Genomic DNA, 17520 nt, shown 5'->3' with positions numbered 1-17520 from the left:
TGTGTTGATGATTTCTGTAGGTGAATTTTAGCTGTGATTTCTGTTTGATTAAGAATGTTAATGATTGTAAAGGTAGATATGAACTGATGGTGGGGCCTTTCGTAATTTTCATGGGTATGTATGTCAAAATTTAATGCATTGATTGTTAGAGCTTAAAATGAGCTTTAGTAGAGTTCAGATTACACTGTAGGAATTTGCAATTATTATAGGTGGATTCGAATTGAACTTAAATTAAGACTATCTCCAACTTAACTCGAATTCTTGATGATTAGTTCAAATTTGAGTTTGGTTTGCTTGAAAGTTTACCAAAAAAGAAAAAACAGTCATCAATTATGAAGAAAAATTTGAGAGATTTTGCGGAACCTGTGTTCAAAATTCTCAATTATTTTAGTTAATATGACGTGACATTAGTAAAATATAATTTTTATGGGATCAGAAAGTATCAAATTATCGTATTTTTCACTAATATTTTTCAGTAAAAAAATTTTAAAAAATTAGTAATTTCAATCCAAACAACAGCGGGATAAAACCGTAAAAACAAAATACAACTGAGGGCACCTAAGTCAAATCGGAATGCATCTTCACTACAAGTCTTCTTAGAGTCTTATTAGTACTAGCGATATGACAAAACTGCAAAAAGCGCCAGGCCTAACAAGTAACAACAACACAAAAAACATACCTGCTTTCTTCAACATTAAATGCTCTTCCACATTTATCCTTGTTTCAATCTCCAAATCTCTCTCCCTTTTTCGTGGTTCTCTCGTAATTTCTCTCATTTTCGATCCCATTCTCCTACCCCCAACTCCTCCGTAACTCCGCTGATCCCGTCCTGTTGGGGTTTCTACTGTTCGTGCTTTTAAATATTCGAATCTTCGCACGTTTACCATTATTGTTATCATTATTTTAATATTATCCATCTCCACTCGGCTAGGGTTTTGTTTTGTTAGGTTTGAGTCTCGGATTTGGGACTGGGGTTTTGAGAAATTGATCTAGTGTTCGATTGTGAGGGATTAGGGTTTTGAGATTTTCAGATAAGTGATGACGCGGAGTTCAAAGCACAAATCAAGTAAGAGGAGTTCGAGAGATGCGAGGGATTACTCGGATTCTGAGAAGGACTCCAGCTTGAAGGACCGGAAAGGGAAGGATGAGAGCAGTAGTGTTAGGGTTTCGAAGGACGCAGGTGAGAAACGGAAGCTGGATTCGAAGGAGTGTAAGGACGCGTTTGGCTCAGGCATTGGTGACTATGATGAATATAATTCCTCGTCTAAGCGGCGGAAGGACCGGGTTGAGGACAGCAGGAATGACAGGTGGGATGGCGGCGGTGAGGATGATAGGACTGAGAGTAGCTCCAGGAAATCCAAAGTTTTGAGTGAAACGAGGAGTAAGAGGAGGGATGACGATGAGTTTCAGAAGTCGAAGAGTGAAGGGAAGCATAGAGAATCGAGTCGAAAGGAGAGTAGAGAAGTGGAGAGGGAGAGGGAGAGAGAGAGGAAGGGGAAGGAAGGGAAAAGCGAGAGATTTGCTGAGAGTGAAGAGCAAAACAAGCAACTGGGTATAAATGAAAAAACTGGTAAGGTAACCGATTGAAAATGGAGTATGTATGAATTTTTGTTTTGTGCATACTTGTTTTTATTACTCTGTTCTTGTATATGCTGACATTTGTTCGACTTTGACCAATTTTAACACACGGTTCAATTTGCTGATACAAATGTAACCACTTTTATTAGCAAGTGTACTAGGAATCGGAAGGGTTGATATGCTGTTAAATGCTTATTTGCCAGTTTTTTTTTTTTTTTGGGCTTAGAGGAATTAAGCACTGATTTTCATGCATGTCAACTGATAGCTTTGTTCAAACAGTCCCATTTGTTTTTTTTGTTTTATTTTGTTTTTAGATTTGATTATGTAGCTTCTATGTACTGTTAAATTTGAATGGTTTAGCAATAATGTTGTCTTGCCAAGTTGATGGTTTTAAATGGATGCTGGGAATCCTTATATGTCACAGTTGTTATGGTCACTTGAATAAGATTAAGAAGTTTGTATTTTGAGCGAAAGGAGTTCTGGGCAATTAAAGCTGTAATTATTTTAGTTTTTGAATTAAAAGATTATGCTATACGAATTGGTACCTGCCATAATTTTTTTAACTTAGATTCTTTATTTTTCGTTAGCTAACATATAATGTTAGCATTCTTATTGATTGATTTTTATATATGGTGTATCTAGTGGAGTTAATTGAATTGTTTCTACTTGCAGCATATTTCTTGTAATTTTTTTTCTTATCTGGTCATACATTGTACTTTCTTTTTTGGATGTAGATTTTAGGATATAGCAAGGTTAAATGTGCATTAAAAAATTAACATGAGTAGGAAACACTGCTATTTAAGTAATACGAATCAAATCTGAAACTGGCTTTTTATGTTTTCAGTTTTCCCGTTGTTGGAATAGAATTAAGTCTCAGGTTTGTGTGTAGAAAATAAAGAATCACCTATCTTCTTGTTTCACTACAATTAAAAGGCATAAATGATATGAAATACAACAAAGTCCTGTTATGAGTTGGTTTTTTTTTTGGGGTTTGGGTCTTTTGAGGGGAACTTATTTTTGTCAACAGATGCCCATCCCTTTTAGTGATTGTATACCATGGTTTTTGTGCAAAATGCTATTTAGCTCTCACATAAATCATTCTATTGATATATGAAAATTTCCAGTGTTATGAAACAAAGCTGTTTTAACCGTAAACTCTATTTTAATCCTTATTCAGTGAATGGACTCTTAAGAATGCTTGAAAGATTTTTCTTACCTACTTTTTGAAGGGACCTGTGTGTAATTGTTTCCATTTGTTGAAAATGTAACTTTTTAATCATTAGGAAGCCTATAAATTTGCGTTGTCAATCTGTCTTTGTGGTTGTTTCTGTGTACCATTTTCTACTGGGGTAACAGAGAGTTGCTTAGGATTAGTTTCTACTTTGTGGCTCCACTTGTTGCTACTTGGCTGCTTGAAGTCCTTGTGTCGCACTTTATAATCAATCAAGCATTGTTTTATAAATGATCTGATATGCTTTTCATTTGTCTGGGTTTATTATCTTGTAAATTTCAGGCCTCCTCTTTGTTAAAAAAGCTTCAGGTTATTTTGGTTGCTAATTCTGCTATGGATTCTTATTGAATTAAATGATTATATCTGGATTTGTGATCTCTGTATATTTAGGAGTTTGATTTAATTGGAACACAAGTAGCAGTGCAACTATACTTCCATTTTCAAATAGAAACAATATCTGTTCAACACTAAAACAATTTGTTTCCAGAATTTGAACTGTTGTCATGAACGAAAAACACTAAAACATAGAATCCATCATGTGAGACCAACTATACTTCTTGGACTTAGATTAAAAGAACTTACTGCTTTAAAATTTTCGGCAGATGTATCTAAAAGCGGGCATACACACGATTTTGTGGTCCTTCTCAACTAAATATGCTTATTTTGTGGTAAAATAGGAAAACAAATTTCCTAGTCTAGTTCTATACAATGGTTAATTATAGGAACTTTATATACCTTTCCATAAAATTTGACAATACTCTGACTACTAGGATACACAGATCTGTAGTTTCTGGACAAGGATTAACAACTTGAATTCCAATTGGGATCCTGAAATTGTCTTGTCGAATTTGGGTAAAAAATGAAGAATGTGTTCTCTGGTTAAGTTTGAAAAAATCAGAAGATTGTTGAAGACCACAGAATTACAAATAAATGCTTGTGTTGAGATAGGAAATTTACAATTCTCAACTTGGATTTGAACTGGAAAACCCTAATTTGTTCACCAGTTAAGTATGGAAAACTTTATAGTTTTAAAGATATCAAAAGTCAAAACTACTAGCAAAGGTTTGTCTTGTGAATTCTAGGAGTAAGAAAATCTTGTCTGGATGATTGTATGTCAAACTATATACCCAAGAGGACTTCTTTTACAGCGTACATGGTTCACAAATCTGATTCTACAAAATATTTACATATGTAAAATGCAATCTCGATGATTTTGATGTCTTTTATCTTAAGCATACAGTTTATAGAGTTAGATTTTGCATTAAAGCCTAATGCATTGCTAGAGCAAGTAACTTGGTTAAGATGGATGAACTATAATTTAATCTTTTTTGTTTTAAATTGAAGTAGGGATTGTATTTTATTGATGAGGCAGTTGTTGCCAAACATAAGGAGAATAAAAGCCATTGGACGTGGGTTCTTCTGCTGAACTGAGATTGGTTGTCGTAACCACATGTCTACTTTGGTTTAACTATATAGTTCTGGCTTTTTATTTAGTTTAGATAAACTGGTGTGGTTAATGTGCCAATTCCCATGCCAATGCAGATATTCCAATATGATCATGCATGGAATTTTTGGATGATCTAAACTCTTTCTTGTATTGAGCAGGAGTATCATAGAAGTTTGATGCTAATTGAATTTGCTTCTTTTCTCCTTTCTCTTGCATTGACTCTTGCTATTTCTAAATGCAAAAGGAACACTAGTTTAGATGTACATTTATTTATGTCATTTGCTAGTTATTGTTTTTTTTTTTTTTCCTGGAAATAAGTGTTTTAGCATACTACACTTGAATGAAATTTAAGGTGATTAGTAGGTTGTAGATCTTTTATGGTTGCAATGAATTATGACACTTAGTGTTGCATTGAGTTTGAATAAAGAGTTTTTTTTTTTGGTTTTTTCAATGAAAAATAAATTAGGTAGTGCGACTACGATGCTCATCTAGCTTTATTTTTATTGTTATTGTATATGAAATTGTGCCCTATGATTCTAGAAAGGACATTGTCAGTTATATGGGTTCCTGTCTTAGATCATATCAATGTCTTAGCTTGGATGAATTAAGTACTTCTTTGAGTGAGATACGAAAAGCTCTGTGTATCTAGCTGCTGTACAGAATAGAGGATTATTTTTAAGTTAATGTTTGTTGCTGAATGATGAAACTCCCCTTTACTCATTCTTTTTTTTTTTTGCAGAGTCAAATGTACAGGATCAGTTACCAAGTCCTGATACAGAGATTCAGCTGGAGAAACGAGCCAGGAGAAGGAAAGATGCTTCTGGTGATGGGGATAAGCCTGACATTGATATCAGGGACATCAATAATAGATGGTCGGATGATGTTGTTAACGATGGAAAACAGAAAGATGAGAAGCATAAGGACGAAAGATATAGGGATAAGTACCGGGAAGATGTGGACAGGGACAGCAGACATCGAGATGACAAGCGGAACCGTGCCAGAGATCATACTAGTAGTAGGTCTGATGATAAGCACTTTAGGGATGAAAAAGATGCAACGGAAACTAGACAAAAAAAATTTAAGCCACAGGAAAGTGATCGTGATCGAGAACGTGAATATGACCATGATTGTGATCACTACCGGAAGCGTGATAGGGATTGTGATCGTGATCGCAACCGTGATGATGGAGACCATGAATGGGACCGGGAGCGGAATCGGGAACTAGAACGAGATCAGGATCTTGACTGCCGTGACCGTGAGCGAGATCAACGAGATCGAAACCGGGATCATGATCTTGTCCATGATCATGATGGAGATCTTGATCATGATGGGTCACACCTTGAGGACAGGAGTATCAAATACAAAGATAGCAGAGGAAAGAAGAGATCCCCTGATGAGCATGATGATTCCAATGATACTAAGTTTAGAGGTATCAAAAAACACTACCCTGACATGGAAAGCAAATCGTTGAGCAGCAGTAGACTTGAGTCAGATGCAGATAGGGGAAGGTCTCGGTCACGTCAAGTCTATGCTGATTCTACTGTGAGTAGCAATAGAAGGACTTCTCCCAGCTCCAGTTCACATGGTGGCGATGAGAGCAGGTATCCCTTGATAATATGATAATTTCTATTTTAATTAAAAAAATGCTGTTAGAATTGGTACTTAGGTCAATAGTATTCCTTCTGGTATACCTCCCAAATTATTCACATATTTGGTGATTTTTAATGGTTAGCTTTTTTGAACTTCTATGATTTGAGGTACGGAAATCACATTTTTCAGATATCATATTCATAGAGTTTTGATTGTATTCAATGGTGGCAGGCATCTCTTATGGCGGAACTTGCAATCCTATTGTCTTGCTTTTTATAGTTTTTGAATTCTGTGGTAATATTTTATTTTTGGTTCTAGACATACAAAGCAGGAAGATTTGAAGTACAGAGATTCTATGACAGAACAAAGGCCAAAAGCAATTTCCTCAAAGGAGGTAACTGGCTTTTCAGGAGTATCAGATAGAGGTTCTAAGTATAGATTGATTGAGAGAACTAGTAAAATTGATGATGACCATTTGGGGGAGTTATCAGTTGAGAGGTCTTCCAGTTCAAAAGCTTCACCCATGGGCTTAATGGAAAGATCTCCTTCTTTGACAAGTCATGATCGCAGATACATGAACAGAACTGGTGTTAGGCGAAGTCTTGAAATTGAAGAAACAGGACGGAGGAGCAGTATTGGTCCCAGAGACTTGTCTGCTGGTGATGATAGGTTAAATCGGGAATTACCTTTGGAGAAACCTTTGGATGATTCCTCCCAAATTGATCTATTGTATTACAATAGAACTGGTCAGAACAATTCATCTTCTTCTTTACCACCCCCTCCCTTCAGGGGTGGAGTTGGCAGTCCTTCATTTATGGGTTCACTGGAAGAAGATGGTAGAGTTAATTTGAATGCTCGTTACCGCAGGTGTGGTGATGCCAGTGTAGGAAGAGGACAAGGAAATGCATGGAGGGGTGCCCCGAACTGGTCGTCGCCAGTGCCGAATGGTTTCATGTTTCAACATGGGCCACCCCATGGAGGTTTTCAAGCAATGATGCCGCAGTTTCCTACTTCTCTTTTTACTGTTAGACCGTCAATGGACATCAATCGCTCTGTGATTCCACATCATATACCTGATGCAGAGAGATTTTCTGGCCATCTTCGCCCTCTTGGGTGGCAGAATGTGATGGACGGATCAGGCCCTCCTCACTTGCATGGATGGGATGGAAATAATGGTGTTTTTAGGGATGAACCTTACATGTATGGAGGGTCTGAATGGGACCAGAATAGGCATCCGATTAATGGACGAGGGTGGGAAACTGGTGCAGATATGTGGAGAGGAGAAAATGGTGATGTGAATATGGACATGACTTCAACATCCCAGAAGGAGGATCAGCCTGTTCAGGCCCCTTCTGATGATGCTTTGGTTGAGCGTCCAGGTCAGCAGACTCTGTATGAAAATAATCATCATGGTGTTCGGGAGAAAAGTGTTGATACAAAATCCATTAGTTCTTTTATAGAATCTTCCAAAATCTCACCTAAAACTAACCATGAGAAGACATCAGATCCTTCTAGAAAATCTAGTGTGGATAATCTTGCTAGCAGTTGTCGTGCGTATCTTGCTAAGCTTGACATTTCAAAGGAACTTACCGCTCCGGAGTTGTTTAGCAAGTGTATGAATTTACTTGACATGGATTTAACTGCAACTTTCGAAAAAGAAACCACCATGATTGTAAATTTGAAGGTAAGAGAATCTGTCAACTCTGTTTTCTTCTTGTCTCTTGTACATAAATAGTTTATTGGTGTTGGTTGTATAATATATCCTCTTCTTTGATCTGGTAGAATGGTGGAAGACCAGTTTCCAAAAGTTCCAAAGCTTTGTTAAGTCCTCCATTTTTCCCTGCGGCGGATGATTCTGTTTTTCAGGTAATTATGTTATAAATAAAATTTTAGATCACCATGATACATTATTATTGTTTGTTTAGTAGCTCATGTGTAAGGGCTGCAAGTGTATATAAGACAACATAATGTTTCAGTAGTCAAAGAGGCACAAAGATAAACTTTTTTAGGTCAAATTGATTTTTTTCTCTTGATGATTAATGACCTCAACAATTTTCTTCCATATCAATCAATCGATTTGTTGCATGATATGGTTATTGGATCTATTCAGAAATTTTATTTTGTAGACAACATAATGTTCTTGTTGTCAAAAGAGGCATGAAGATGAATATAGGCCCAAATTGATGGTTTTTCTCTTGATGATTAATGACTTCAGCAATTTTTCTTCCATATCAATCAATTGATATGTTGCATGATATGGTTATTGGATCTCTTTAGAAATTTTATTTTGGAGATAACATAATGTTTTAGTTGTCAAAAGAGTTATGAAGATGAAATTTTTTTCGGGTCCAAATTGATGAATTTTCTTTTGATGATTAATGACGAACAATTTTTCTTCCATGTCAATCAGTCCTTGTGTTGCATGATATGGTTATTGGATCTCATCAGAAATTTATCGTATCTGATATTATCTTGAGATCTGACTTTATCACAAGATATCAAGTGATAAAGTCAAAACTTGCTCCTCTTATTACACTAGACTTAACCCACAAGGATGTGGTCACTATAAATGTTACTAGAAACCTGACTTCTGATTTGTACTATTATAATCTTGGTTTCTAAATGAACTTAATAAACTTTTGCTTGAATTTGTTGGAATCTAAGGTACAGCCAAACTTCTGTCCCTATTTAAGTTAAAAAAACTTAGAATCTGAATGTGTTTAGTCTATTCTTTCCTTTGCTGACTTTGTGATATCTGATCTGCAGAGAGCCATGGAACAATACAAGAAACAGCGGGTACAGATCAGTTGCCTGCAAATTGTTAACGTTGGGACCATAGATATCATTTCAAAGTGTAATCTCGAGAAAATGGTGCAACCTTCTTCTTGCAAGGTCAAAAAGGCTGGGAAGTTGGTGTTGATTTCTGATACAGAAATGTCTGATGCGCCATTACCAGCTTTAGATCAAAAGAAACCTGAAGATGTTCCACATACTGATGTTAAGGAGACACTAGAGGAGCTGGTTTCAACTCCATCTCAAGTAATGCCTGATCACAATGACACCCCTCCTCTAAATTTGGAAGCGGCGGATCAATCTCTTACACCTAAAAGCTCGAAACAAAGCGAACCAGTTCTTAATGGGGATAAGATGGATGTGATGACTTCTGAGCGGCAGTTGATTGCAGCAGGTTCAGACGGAGATCAATTACCATCTCCTGATAATGCATCTGATGGAGCTCCCATTTTACCTCTGGTCGGTAATGAGGTAAGTATAACGGAAAGCAATAATTCCCTCTGTACTACTGAGGAAAGTCATGCTTTATCTGATGCTATTAGTAATCCTGTAGTTTTATTGGATGAGTCTCCTAAAGTATCTGAGGCATTGATGCCTGGTTCAATTGAGTCGGGGTCGGTAATTTTAAGTCGGATACATCATTCTCCTGAAAGTACACTTTGAGACAATTTCTTATATCCATGTTTCTTTGCTTATTTTTGCTTCTCTTATTCTGTTGCCGTTTATTTTTGAGGAATAAAAAGAACATGTGCTTTTCTGAGTCCATGGATTAGGGTTTTATTCACCCAAATCCCATAATATCCTTTCCCTTCCACTCTTTTTCTACTCTAGTTTCTTGGAACTAAAAGTGATGTGCATTTTTCTTGATGGTCCTCAAGTGACATTCATCTGTGGAAAGATGAGGTAAGTTTCTTTGATTCTCTTCGAGTTTGAATTGAACGAGTCAAGTTTGAGTTTGTCATTGGGTTCATTTTCATTAGCTGATCAAAATATTAAGTTTGAGCCCGTTCAGATTAGATCTAAAATTAAATTATTTTCAAATTGAATTTAAGTCTTAGTTCATTGATCATGAGTCGGTTTCAAGTTGACTTTTTTTATTTAAATCGATCTCAAATTAAGTTTTGTTTGGGTTTGAATCAATTCTGACCCAACCTTATATTCATGTCATCTTCAAGTTGGTTAGTTTAGAATCAACTATTCAGATGATTGTTGGTTCTAAAAAAACTTAATGTCGGGCTGTTAAGTATGGAAAATGGTTTGTATGACCTTATAGAGAGGGTTAGATTCGGAAGAATTGAGTTTGAAATAAAAAAAGGGATTTACTCATCGAGCTTTAGAGCCTATCTTGTCGGTGATTTATTTTCTTTTTAGTTGAAATGACTGTTTTTTCTTATCTGTTAATCAATCTGAGTTGACCCTTTTGAATTTAAACGAAGCATAAACTTATTTTTGTTTGGGTTCGGTTTGATTTAATCCACCTCTATCTATCTATGGGTCTTTAGGGAATAAAGTAATAAACAAACATATCCTCCATAATTTCGATTAAGTTTTTACAGAATTCCGTCAATTTATTTATTAACATTTCTGTTACATAAGCGCATCAAAGTAAACGGGACAGCTGAAGTTGACATGTCGTTTACATCTTTAGACAACAGATGACAAGTGGACAAGAAGAAATACGAATATATGATAGACCGGCAGATGTTTTCCCTTGTAGTTTACATGAATGTTACACACAACTGACATTCTTGTAGGCAACATTATTGTCTCACCAATATATTATTTATCTAATTTATAACACGATTTATTCCGTTTACAATCATCCAATGACTTCTTCGATCAATTTGTTCAAATTTAAGTTGGTTTTTATGAATTGTATTCGAATTAATTCAAATATAACCTTATATAATATTATCAATAAAATTATATATAATTATTTTAAATATACAAATAAATACAGATTTAATAATTTAAATGATTGAATAATTTTAAATTAAAAATAAAATAATATTTAATAATATAATAATACATCATGTATAGTTAAATATGGGTTCATATACTATCACTCTAATATTAGTATATATAGATATTTCATTTGGAAGACAATGAATTGGTATAAAGTGTGTGTGGCAGTACTAATTCCTGTAAACTTAGTCAAAATTTAGATGCAGTCAGTCAGGCATATAAATTAATGGTGATAGCAGTTGCATTGTGCTGCTTGGTCTTTAACTTGATGAAAGGAGCAATCTCGTAAACCTACTCACAACAAAATTTTAATGGGTTGTCCAAAATGAAAAGATTCAATCCAACATTAATATCTGTTCAAAGATTTTAATATGACCCGTTCCAATGAAAAAGGTGAAGTATTAACAATAATATGTTAATATGCAAATAAATATAATTTCATTTTTAATTCAAAATTATTTTTAGTGGTATTTTAAACCACCATTAATCTCCAAATTAGTACTAATTATAGGTGTATATAACTGTTTTTCTCTTTTATTATTTAAACTCTCTTTAAACTATCATTATCTTCTATTTCTTTTGTGTAATACTTTAAACCAATTTTTTTTGAATAAAATTATATATATAAATAAATATTATCAATTTATTTATATAAATTGGTATGATAATATATGATTAAATAATGTGATTGTTTATTTTTTTTTTAATTTTAAAATTACCCAAATTTATGTAGGCATGTTCGGTTGGGTAAATAAATTAATAAAATTTATTATTATTTTTTAGCACAACCATGGATTCTTATCTGGTAAGTCAGAGATATCAATGTATCAGACAGATTCTGACAACGTTAGAATGGGGTCATAGACATGAACACACGTCGTCAGCGGCGTATTTCTTACGGTGAATGTGTTGGAATTAATTATCACTTCATCCATAAAATATTACGTCTATAATGTGAGCGGGCGAGAATGCATGGGAAACACCCTCAAGCTTATCAGTAGATTAGCTTAACCCATGAAGACTTGCTTTAAAAGTCATCTTAGGGACATGAACCTTAGTAAAGTTTCCTTAAGAATAAGAATTCTAATAGGCCGAAGGACTTATTCACACTTACAGTATATTACATTTTCAAGTTTTTATTTCAAAATTTTGAAAATCTCATTTATCTACTTATGAGAGATTAAAATTACTAGAATTCTAACATTTTAAATTTTTATCTTATTTCTCTTTAAATTCAAAAAACAAATAATTTTCTTCCATAAGTAAAGTTTTAAAAAAAAATCACTTTTCCCTTGTTAGGATTTAGTTTTAATACCCGACCACTCTCTTTGGTGCTATCACTATCGTTTCTCCCTCTCAATAGTTCTTTTTTCTCCGATGGTTTACTTCAATGAAACTCAAACCCCTCCAATGTGGTGCGACATTGTTTGGGAAAACGAATCGTCTTCCCAGATGATGAAGACAAGATCTATCATCGATTTCGTCTTCCCAAACAAAGATAAGATGACTCATCTTCCTTTGGGAAGATGAGATAGATGATTGATCTTGTTTTCGTCGTTCTATATGATGTAAAACAACGTTTGAGGGTTAAGATTTTGTTGAGGCAAATTATCAGAAGAAAAGGAACCGTCTGGAGGGAGAGACGACGACGATGGCACTGGATATTGAAACTAAACCATAGCGGGAGAAATGTGATTTATTAAAACTTGACTTAAGAGATAAAATTATTAGTTTTTAAAAATTAGAAGGGAGAAGAAGATAAAATTTTAGTTTATTTTAAATATTACATTTAATATGACGATTTTACTTTTAAAATTAATAGATTTAACAACCATTGGTGGATAAATGAGATTTTCAAAGTTAAAGGTTAAGAACTTTGGAATGCAACATACTTTAAGTGGAAATAAATCCTTTGGCCATTCTAATATATAAATATATTGTTCTTTTATACGAAATGATATATTAATTCACTAACAAATACATTTATTGTAACACGAGATAAGGGGATATTAGTAAAATATTGACTCTACTGAACATAACTTTTTCTTATAATAACAAGAATAAATCACTTATATTCTTTCTTTCGGGGATAAGAGTTCCCATACATAAACATATAATTTTCTTATACAAGTAAAATAACAATTTATTAACATATACAATCATTATAATTGCAATAAGGATATACAACCATTATAATTCCAATGAGAAAAGTGAAGAGATATTGAAATAATATTGATTCAGTCGAACATAACACATAACGTTGATTTAGATACAAAAATAAATCGTATGTATTCTCTTGATTCTACCATTGAGTACGAATTCTGTCTTTATTAACAAACTTTTCTATTATCCTATCTATCAATAACACAACAATCTAATTGAAAAGTTTCATACAATAACAGCAGTTACGTAAACATATAATTAGTTGTCTATCTACAGAATCACTGAAGACAACAATGCTTCATATAGAGTTAGTAATCAGGGGTGAGAATTCGGATCGAAAGCAAATTCTACGACTTGTCGGAGCTCATCCCAGTTCTCATACGCCAACAAATCATGATGATTCCCATATGGATTATGAAAGCTTGGAGACGATGACGGCGCCATTGATACCGCAGAATTGGCTATGGTGTTATAATTGTTACTGCTGCTCAACTGTTGTAAAGCTAACTGCTGGTTCCTGACTTGGTTGAAATGATCGTCGATCATCATCGGCTTATTTGGAGCTTGGAAACTGATGTAGGTTTCCTGCTGATTGTTTGAATCCAGAGCCATGTATGTGTTATTGGTTGTTTCCATTGATGTTGAACGGCGTTTCGCTGAAGAAGATGCTTCCCTGCAACCTGAAATCAGCTTTCTGTATGACACATTTCGCTTGAAGATTCGACATACAGTCCATACTTCCTGTGATTCAATGGAAAACCAACAAAAGATAAGAATGATTTTTTTTTTTTCGGGGTAACAACACTTGAATTGAACTATCAACCAAATTTTGTTTTTTCTAGTATAAGATTGAATTTTCATGTTTTCCAATTGAAAAAAATATCAAACTTCCAAATTTTTTAATAGGATGATGAAACTTTCAATATTTTCTTTCAAAGATACACAAGTAGGAATGTAGAATTGTTTGTTTTGTTTCATTTTTGAATTGAGATGATTAGTTTGATAGTTTCAATAAAAACTAGTGAAAGTATAATACCTTGAAAAAATTGAATGTTTGATTTATTCAAGTGGAAAATATAAAATTTCAATGTATTGAGGATTATAACACTTGAATGTATCAAATTATCATTTTTTTTATTTATATCAAACTTTATTTTTTCTATAGAAGAAAACAAACATTTAAATTTTTGAACCAAACTTTTATATTTTCTTATTGAAATCAATCAACTTGCCTCCAAAACAAAACAATTGTTTGGTATATTCAATAAAAAAATACTGAAATTTCGATCATTTTATGAGAAAGTCTAAAAGATGGATTTCTTTAATGGTAAAATCTAAGGGTTAACAGTATCCTGAATTGAAAAAATGTAATAATTTTCTTGCTCCAAGTATTATTATTTCTAGGAATACTTGATAAGTGGTTATCCTTTTACCGCTTCTTGGAGGGTGGCATTATCATTGGGAAGAAGGCGAAATTCTTGCATCATCCAGTCAGTTTTGATGCCTTTTCCTGCACTTCCACGGTAGTAAACAAGTGTTTTCTTAAGACCAATGCACTCACGACCTTCTCCTCCCTCAGAATACACAGGTTTGTCGATGCCTGTTGCTTTCCAGAACCCAGAACCCGTCACTCTATTTGGCCTTATGCTGTTTCTGTACTTTCTCCCTCTTTTGCAGAAGAAGTAACCTTCATTTTCAGGTGTAGTGCTAACTTCTGCATGCATATTTATTTACCCATAAACAACATTAGAATATATTCAAGCAAATGCCCTAAAAAGAAATTTCATGATATTGGCTTGAGTAATACAAGATATCCCGATGGATGAACACTCACAGTCAAAGTGTCATTATGTGTGATGGACAAATACTAATGATTGATGCGTCCTCACATAATTGAGAGATTTAATTATTTATATATCAGGTTAGTAGCAAATAAAGATATTGAATTATCATATTTAAACTATTAAAGGGACCATAGTTTAGTTTTCTATTAGAGGGATTAAATTTTCACTGTTATCTATTAAAGGTACCAAACTAATTACCTTACTACCAAAGCAAAACAAAGTATATAATCTTAATGATGTTTATTCAATACCATTAATGATAAATATTGAAAGTTTGATCTCTTTTATAGAATAAATATGAAAATTCAGTTATTTTAAACAATTATATGAATTTTAGTTGAGGAAAAAAAAAAGAGTGATGGTATCAAATATTGTTATCCTTTTATATATATATCTCTAATTCAAAATTAATCACTCACATCAATCTATTAATACGGTTAAACAAGACTATATCTAGCTGAAAAGATCATGATTCTTTAAGAAATTGTTTAAAAAAAAATCTGAAACAAACCCTAGATTCGAAGCTTTGGGAGTGATCATGGAAGGGAAATGAATATAAAAATTGGTTTGATGTCAAAATAGGGCTGCACTAGGGACCTGCATATTGCACTGATTAAGCGAGACTCAAGCAAGAACAAAACTTTCTCAGAATCCATTTCTTTGAAGGATCAAATCGAGTATAGTTATATTTGATTAAAGAGAGAAAATTAAAAGCTTACTTGGAAGATCCCATGGATCATGCTTGTAGATATCAATCTGCTTGATGAGTTCAATAACGACTGGTTTCTTGTCAACTTTCCTGCGAAGATAAAACCCTACAAGTTCTGCATCTGTTGGATGAAAACGAAAGCCTGGAAGCTGCTGCTGCATCTGATCATCACCGTCATAATCCTTTGAGATCGAGATACCTTCTGGGTTCATATTATATTAATTGGTTCTCCAACATGAATCTTCTTCAACCTGTTTTTTATTATTTTTTCTGAAGCAAATTAAGGCGGTGCCAGTTGAACATGAAAGACTCTTTCTTTATAATGCGAAAAAAGTCTTATGACGGTTGGTTTTATTTATTTGTTTTCTCGGGTCAAGCCATTCGCTCATCTTGACTCTCATGGGAAGACCCTGCAGCCAAATTTGATATTAGAATTAAATCTAAATTACCATTTTTAATTACTTCAGGAAAATTCTTTAATCCACTTACAATGGCAAAAATGAAATTATATCAACTAATAATAAATATTAATTAGAATTAATATCCACAACAACGTGTTATTATGAACAATAAAATTATATGTATATATTTTTTATAGATAATTTAAGTATACAGATTATGTGTTATCATATAATTAGATGATATTGAATTAAAGATAAAATAATATTCAATCATATAATGATATATCATCTATATACTTAAATTATGTATAGAAATATGTACGTATAGTATTGCTCTCATTTAATAAAACTATGTATACCCATTTTAGATACATAATTATATATACATTTATATGTATCATCACATAATTAAGTTATTTTAAATTAAAGATAAAATAATATTTAATTATATATGATGACATATATAAATATAAATATAATTGTATACTTAAAGTAAATACACATAATATTGTTTTTCATCATTTTGGGCAATCCATTTAAATAGCATTACAATAATTTACCTAACGGGTAAAATAAGTCTTACCCCTTGATTACAATGTCAAAGTTTTCCAGAAGTTTAGATTACAAAATTCAACAATAGTAAAAATAAATAAATAAATAAGTGTAAAAGAAACAAATAACAAGTCAATTTCGTGGGTGTCCGTATATATAGTTTAATGGGAAATTGAAATTTTTAGCACTTTTTTATTCCGTGTATACAAAATTGTCACCTATCCTAAAACTTTCACAAATATACCACAACAGTACTCACCTTCCCCAAAATACCCCTCTTCAATCTTTCATGCATAAATTCTCTCTCTTCTTCTCTGCAACTTTTTTTTCTCTTCTTCCTCTTCTTCCAAAGTTATAAAGAAATCACTCTCTCTTCTCCCTCATCTTCAAAAACAAAAACAGGAAGGAAACAACCAAATTCTTCAAATTAAGAATTCTTCAAAATAAGGATTTAAAAAAAAAAAAGGGGAAAAAAAAGAGCAACCTACAAGATAAAAAATGACCATCAAAGAAATGACCATGTAAGATGATCATGTAACAGTATTTAACTGGAAAAAGAAAAAAAATTGATATTTAAGGATTTAAGTGAAACAAAAAAAATTGGGTATTTAACTTTAAAAAAAAAAAACAGGTTGACGTGAAAGTTGCTGTATAACGCCAACCCTTAATATATGTATATAATATTAAATAATATTATTATATTAATATAATATATTATATACTATAATATTATAATATATTATAATTTATATAATTAAATTATAATATTTTATAATATAATATTACATATATAATATAAAATATATTATATATAATATATATAATTATTACAGGGGTTGGCGATGCCGCCAACCCCTGTAATATATATTATATATATAATAATAATATTATATTAAAATATAATATTACATATAATATTATAATTATAATATAATATTATATATATAATATAATATATATATAATATATTATATATAATTATTACCAGGGGTTGGCGGCATCGCCAACCCTTGGCGTCGCCAAGGGTTGGCGATGTCGCCAACCCCTAGTTATATATATTATATATATAATATATAATATTATATTATAATATAATTTTATATTTTATAAAATATATGTAAAAGGAGTCTGGGTTGACGAGAAGGGGAAATTGGCCTGCAGCATTAATGTAGGGTGAGCCCACCCTTTATAAAGCAAAACATGATTTATATATATATAATTTTTTAATTTTATATATATATAATTAT

At 32.7% G+C, this 17520-nt stretch overlaps 2 protein-coding genes across 2 annotated transcripts; one reads left to right on the top strand and one right to left on the bottom strand.

Moving 5' to 3' along the window:
- Positions 1 to 669: 669 nt before the first annotated feature.
- On the top strand, positions 670 to 9404 carry LOC123225443. Its single transcript, XM_044649389.1, has 5 exons — positions 670 to 1570; positions 4996 to 5857; positions 6165 to 7530; positions 7629 to 7712; positions 8613 to 9404. The coding sequence occupies exons 1-5, from the start codon at positions 1039 to 1041 to the stop codon at positions 9300 to 9302; spliced, it is 3534 nt and encodes a 1177-aa protein (XP_044505324.1). The 5' UTR covers positions 670 to 1038; the 3' UTR covers positions 9303 to 9404.
- Positions 9405 to 12864: 3460 nt separating this feature from the next.
- LOC123226517 (transcription factor JUNGBRUNNEN 1-like) lies at positions 12865 to 15532 on the bottom strand. The gene is made up of 3 exons (XM_044651043.1): positions 15331 to 15532; positions 14201 to 14481; positions 12865 to 13508 (listed from the first exon to the last, which is right to left on the bottom strand). The coding sequence occupies exons 1-3, from the start codon at positions 15530 to 15532 to the stop codon at positions 13083 to 13085; spliced, it is 909 nt and encodes a 302-aa protein (XP_044506978.1). The 3' UTR covers positions 12865 to 13082.
- Positions 15533 to 17520: the final 1988 nt, after the last annotated feature.

Source organism: Mangifera indica, chromosome 9 (assembly GCF_011075055.1).
Source record: "Mangifera indica cultivar Alphonso chromosome 9, CATAS_Mindica_2.1, whole genome shotgun sequence".
Classification (NCBI taxonomy): Eukaryota; Viridiplantae; Streptophyta; class Magnoliopsida; order Sapindales; family Anacardiaceae; genus Mangifera; species Mangifera indica.
Note: the sequence above shows the minus strand (reverse complement) of the source record. Positions and strands in the feature narration are given on the sequence as shown.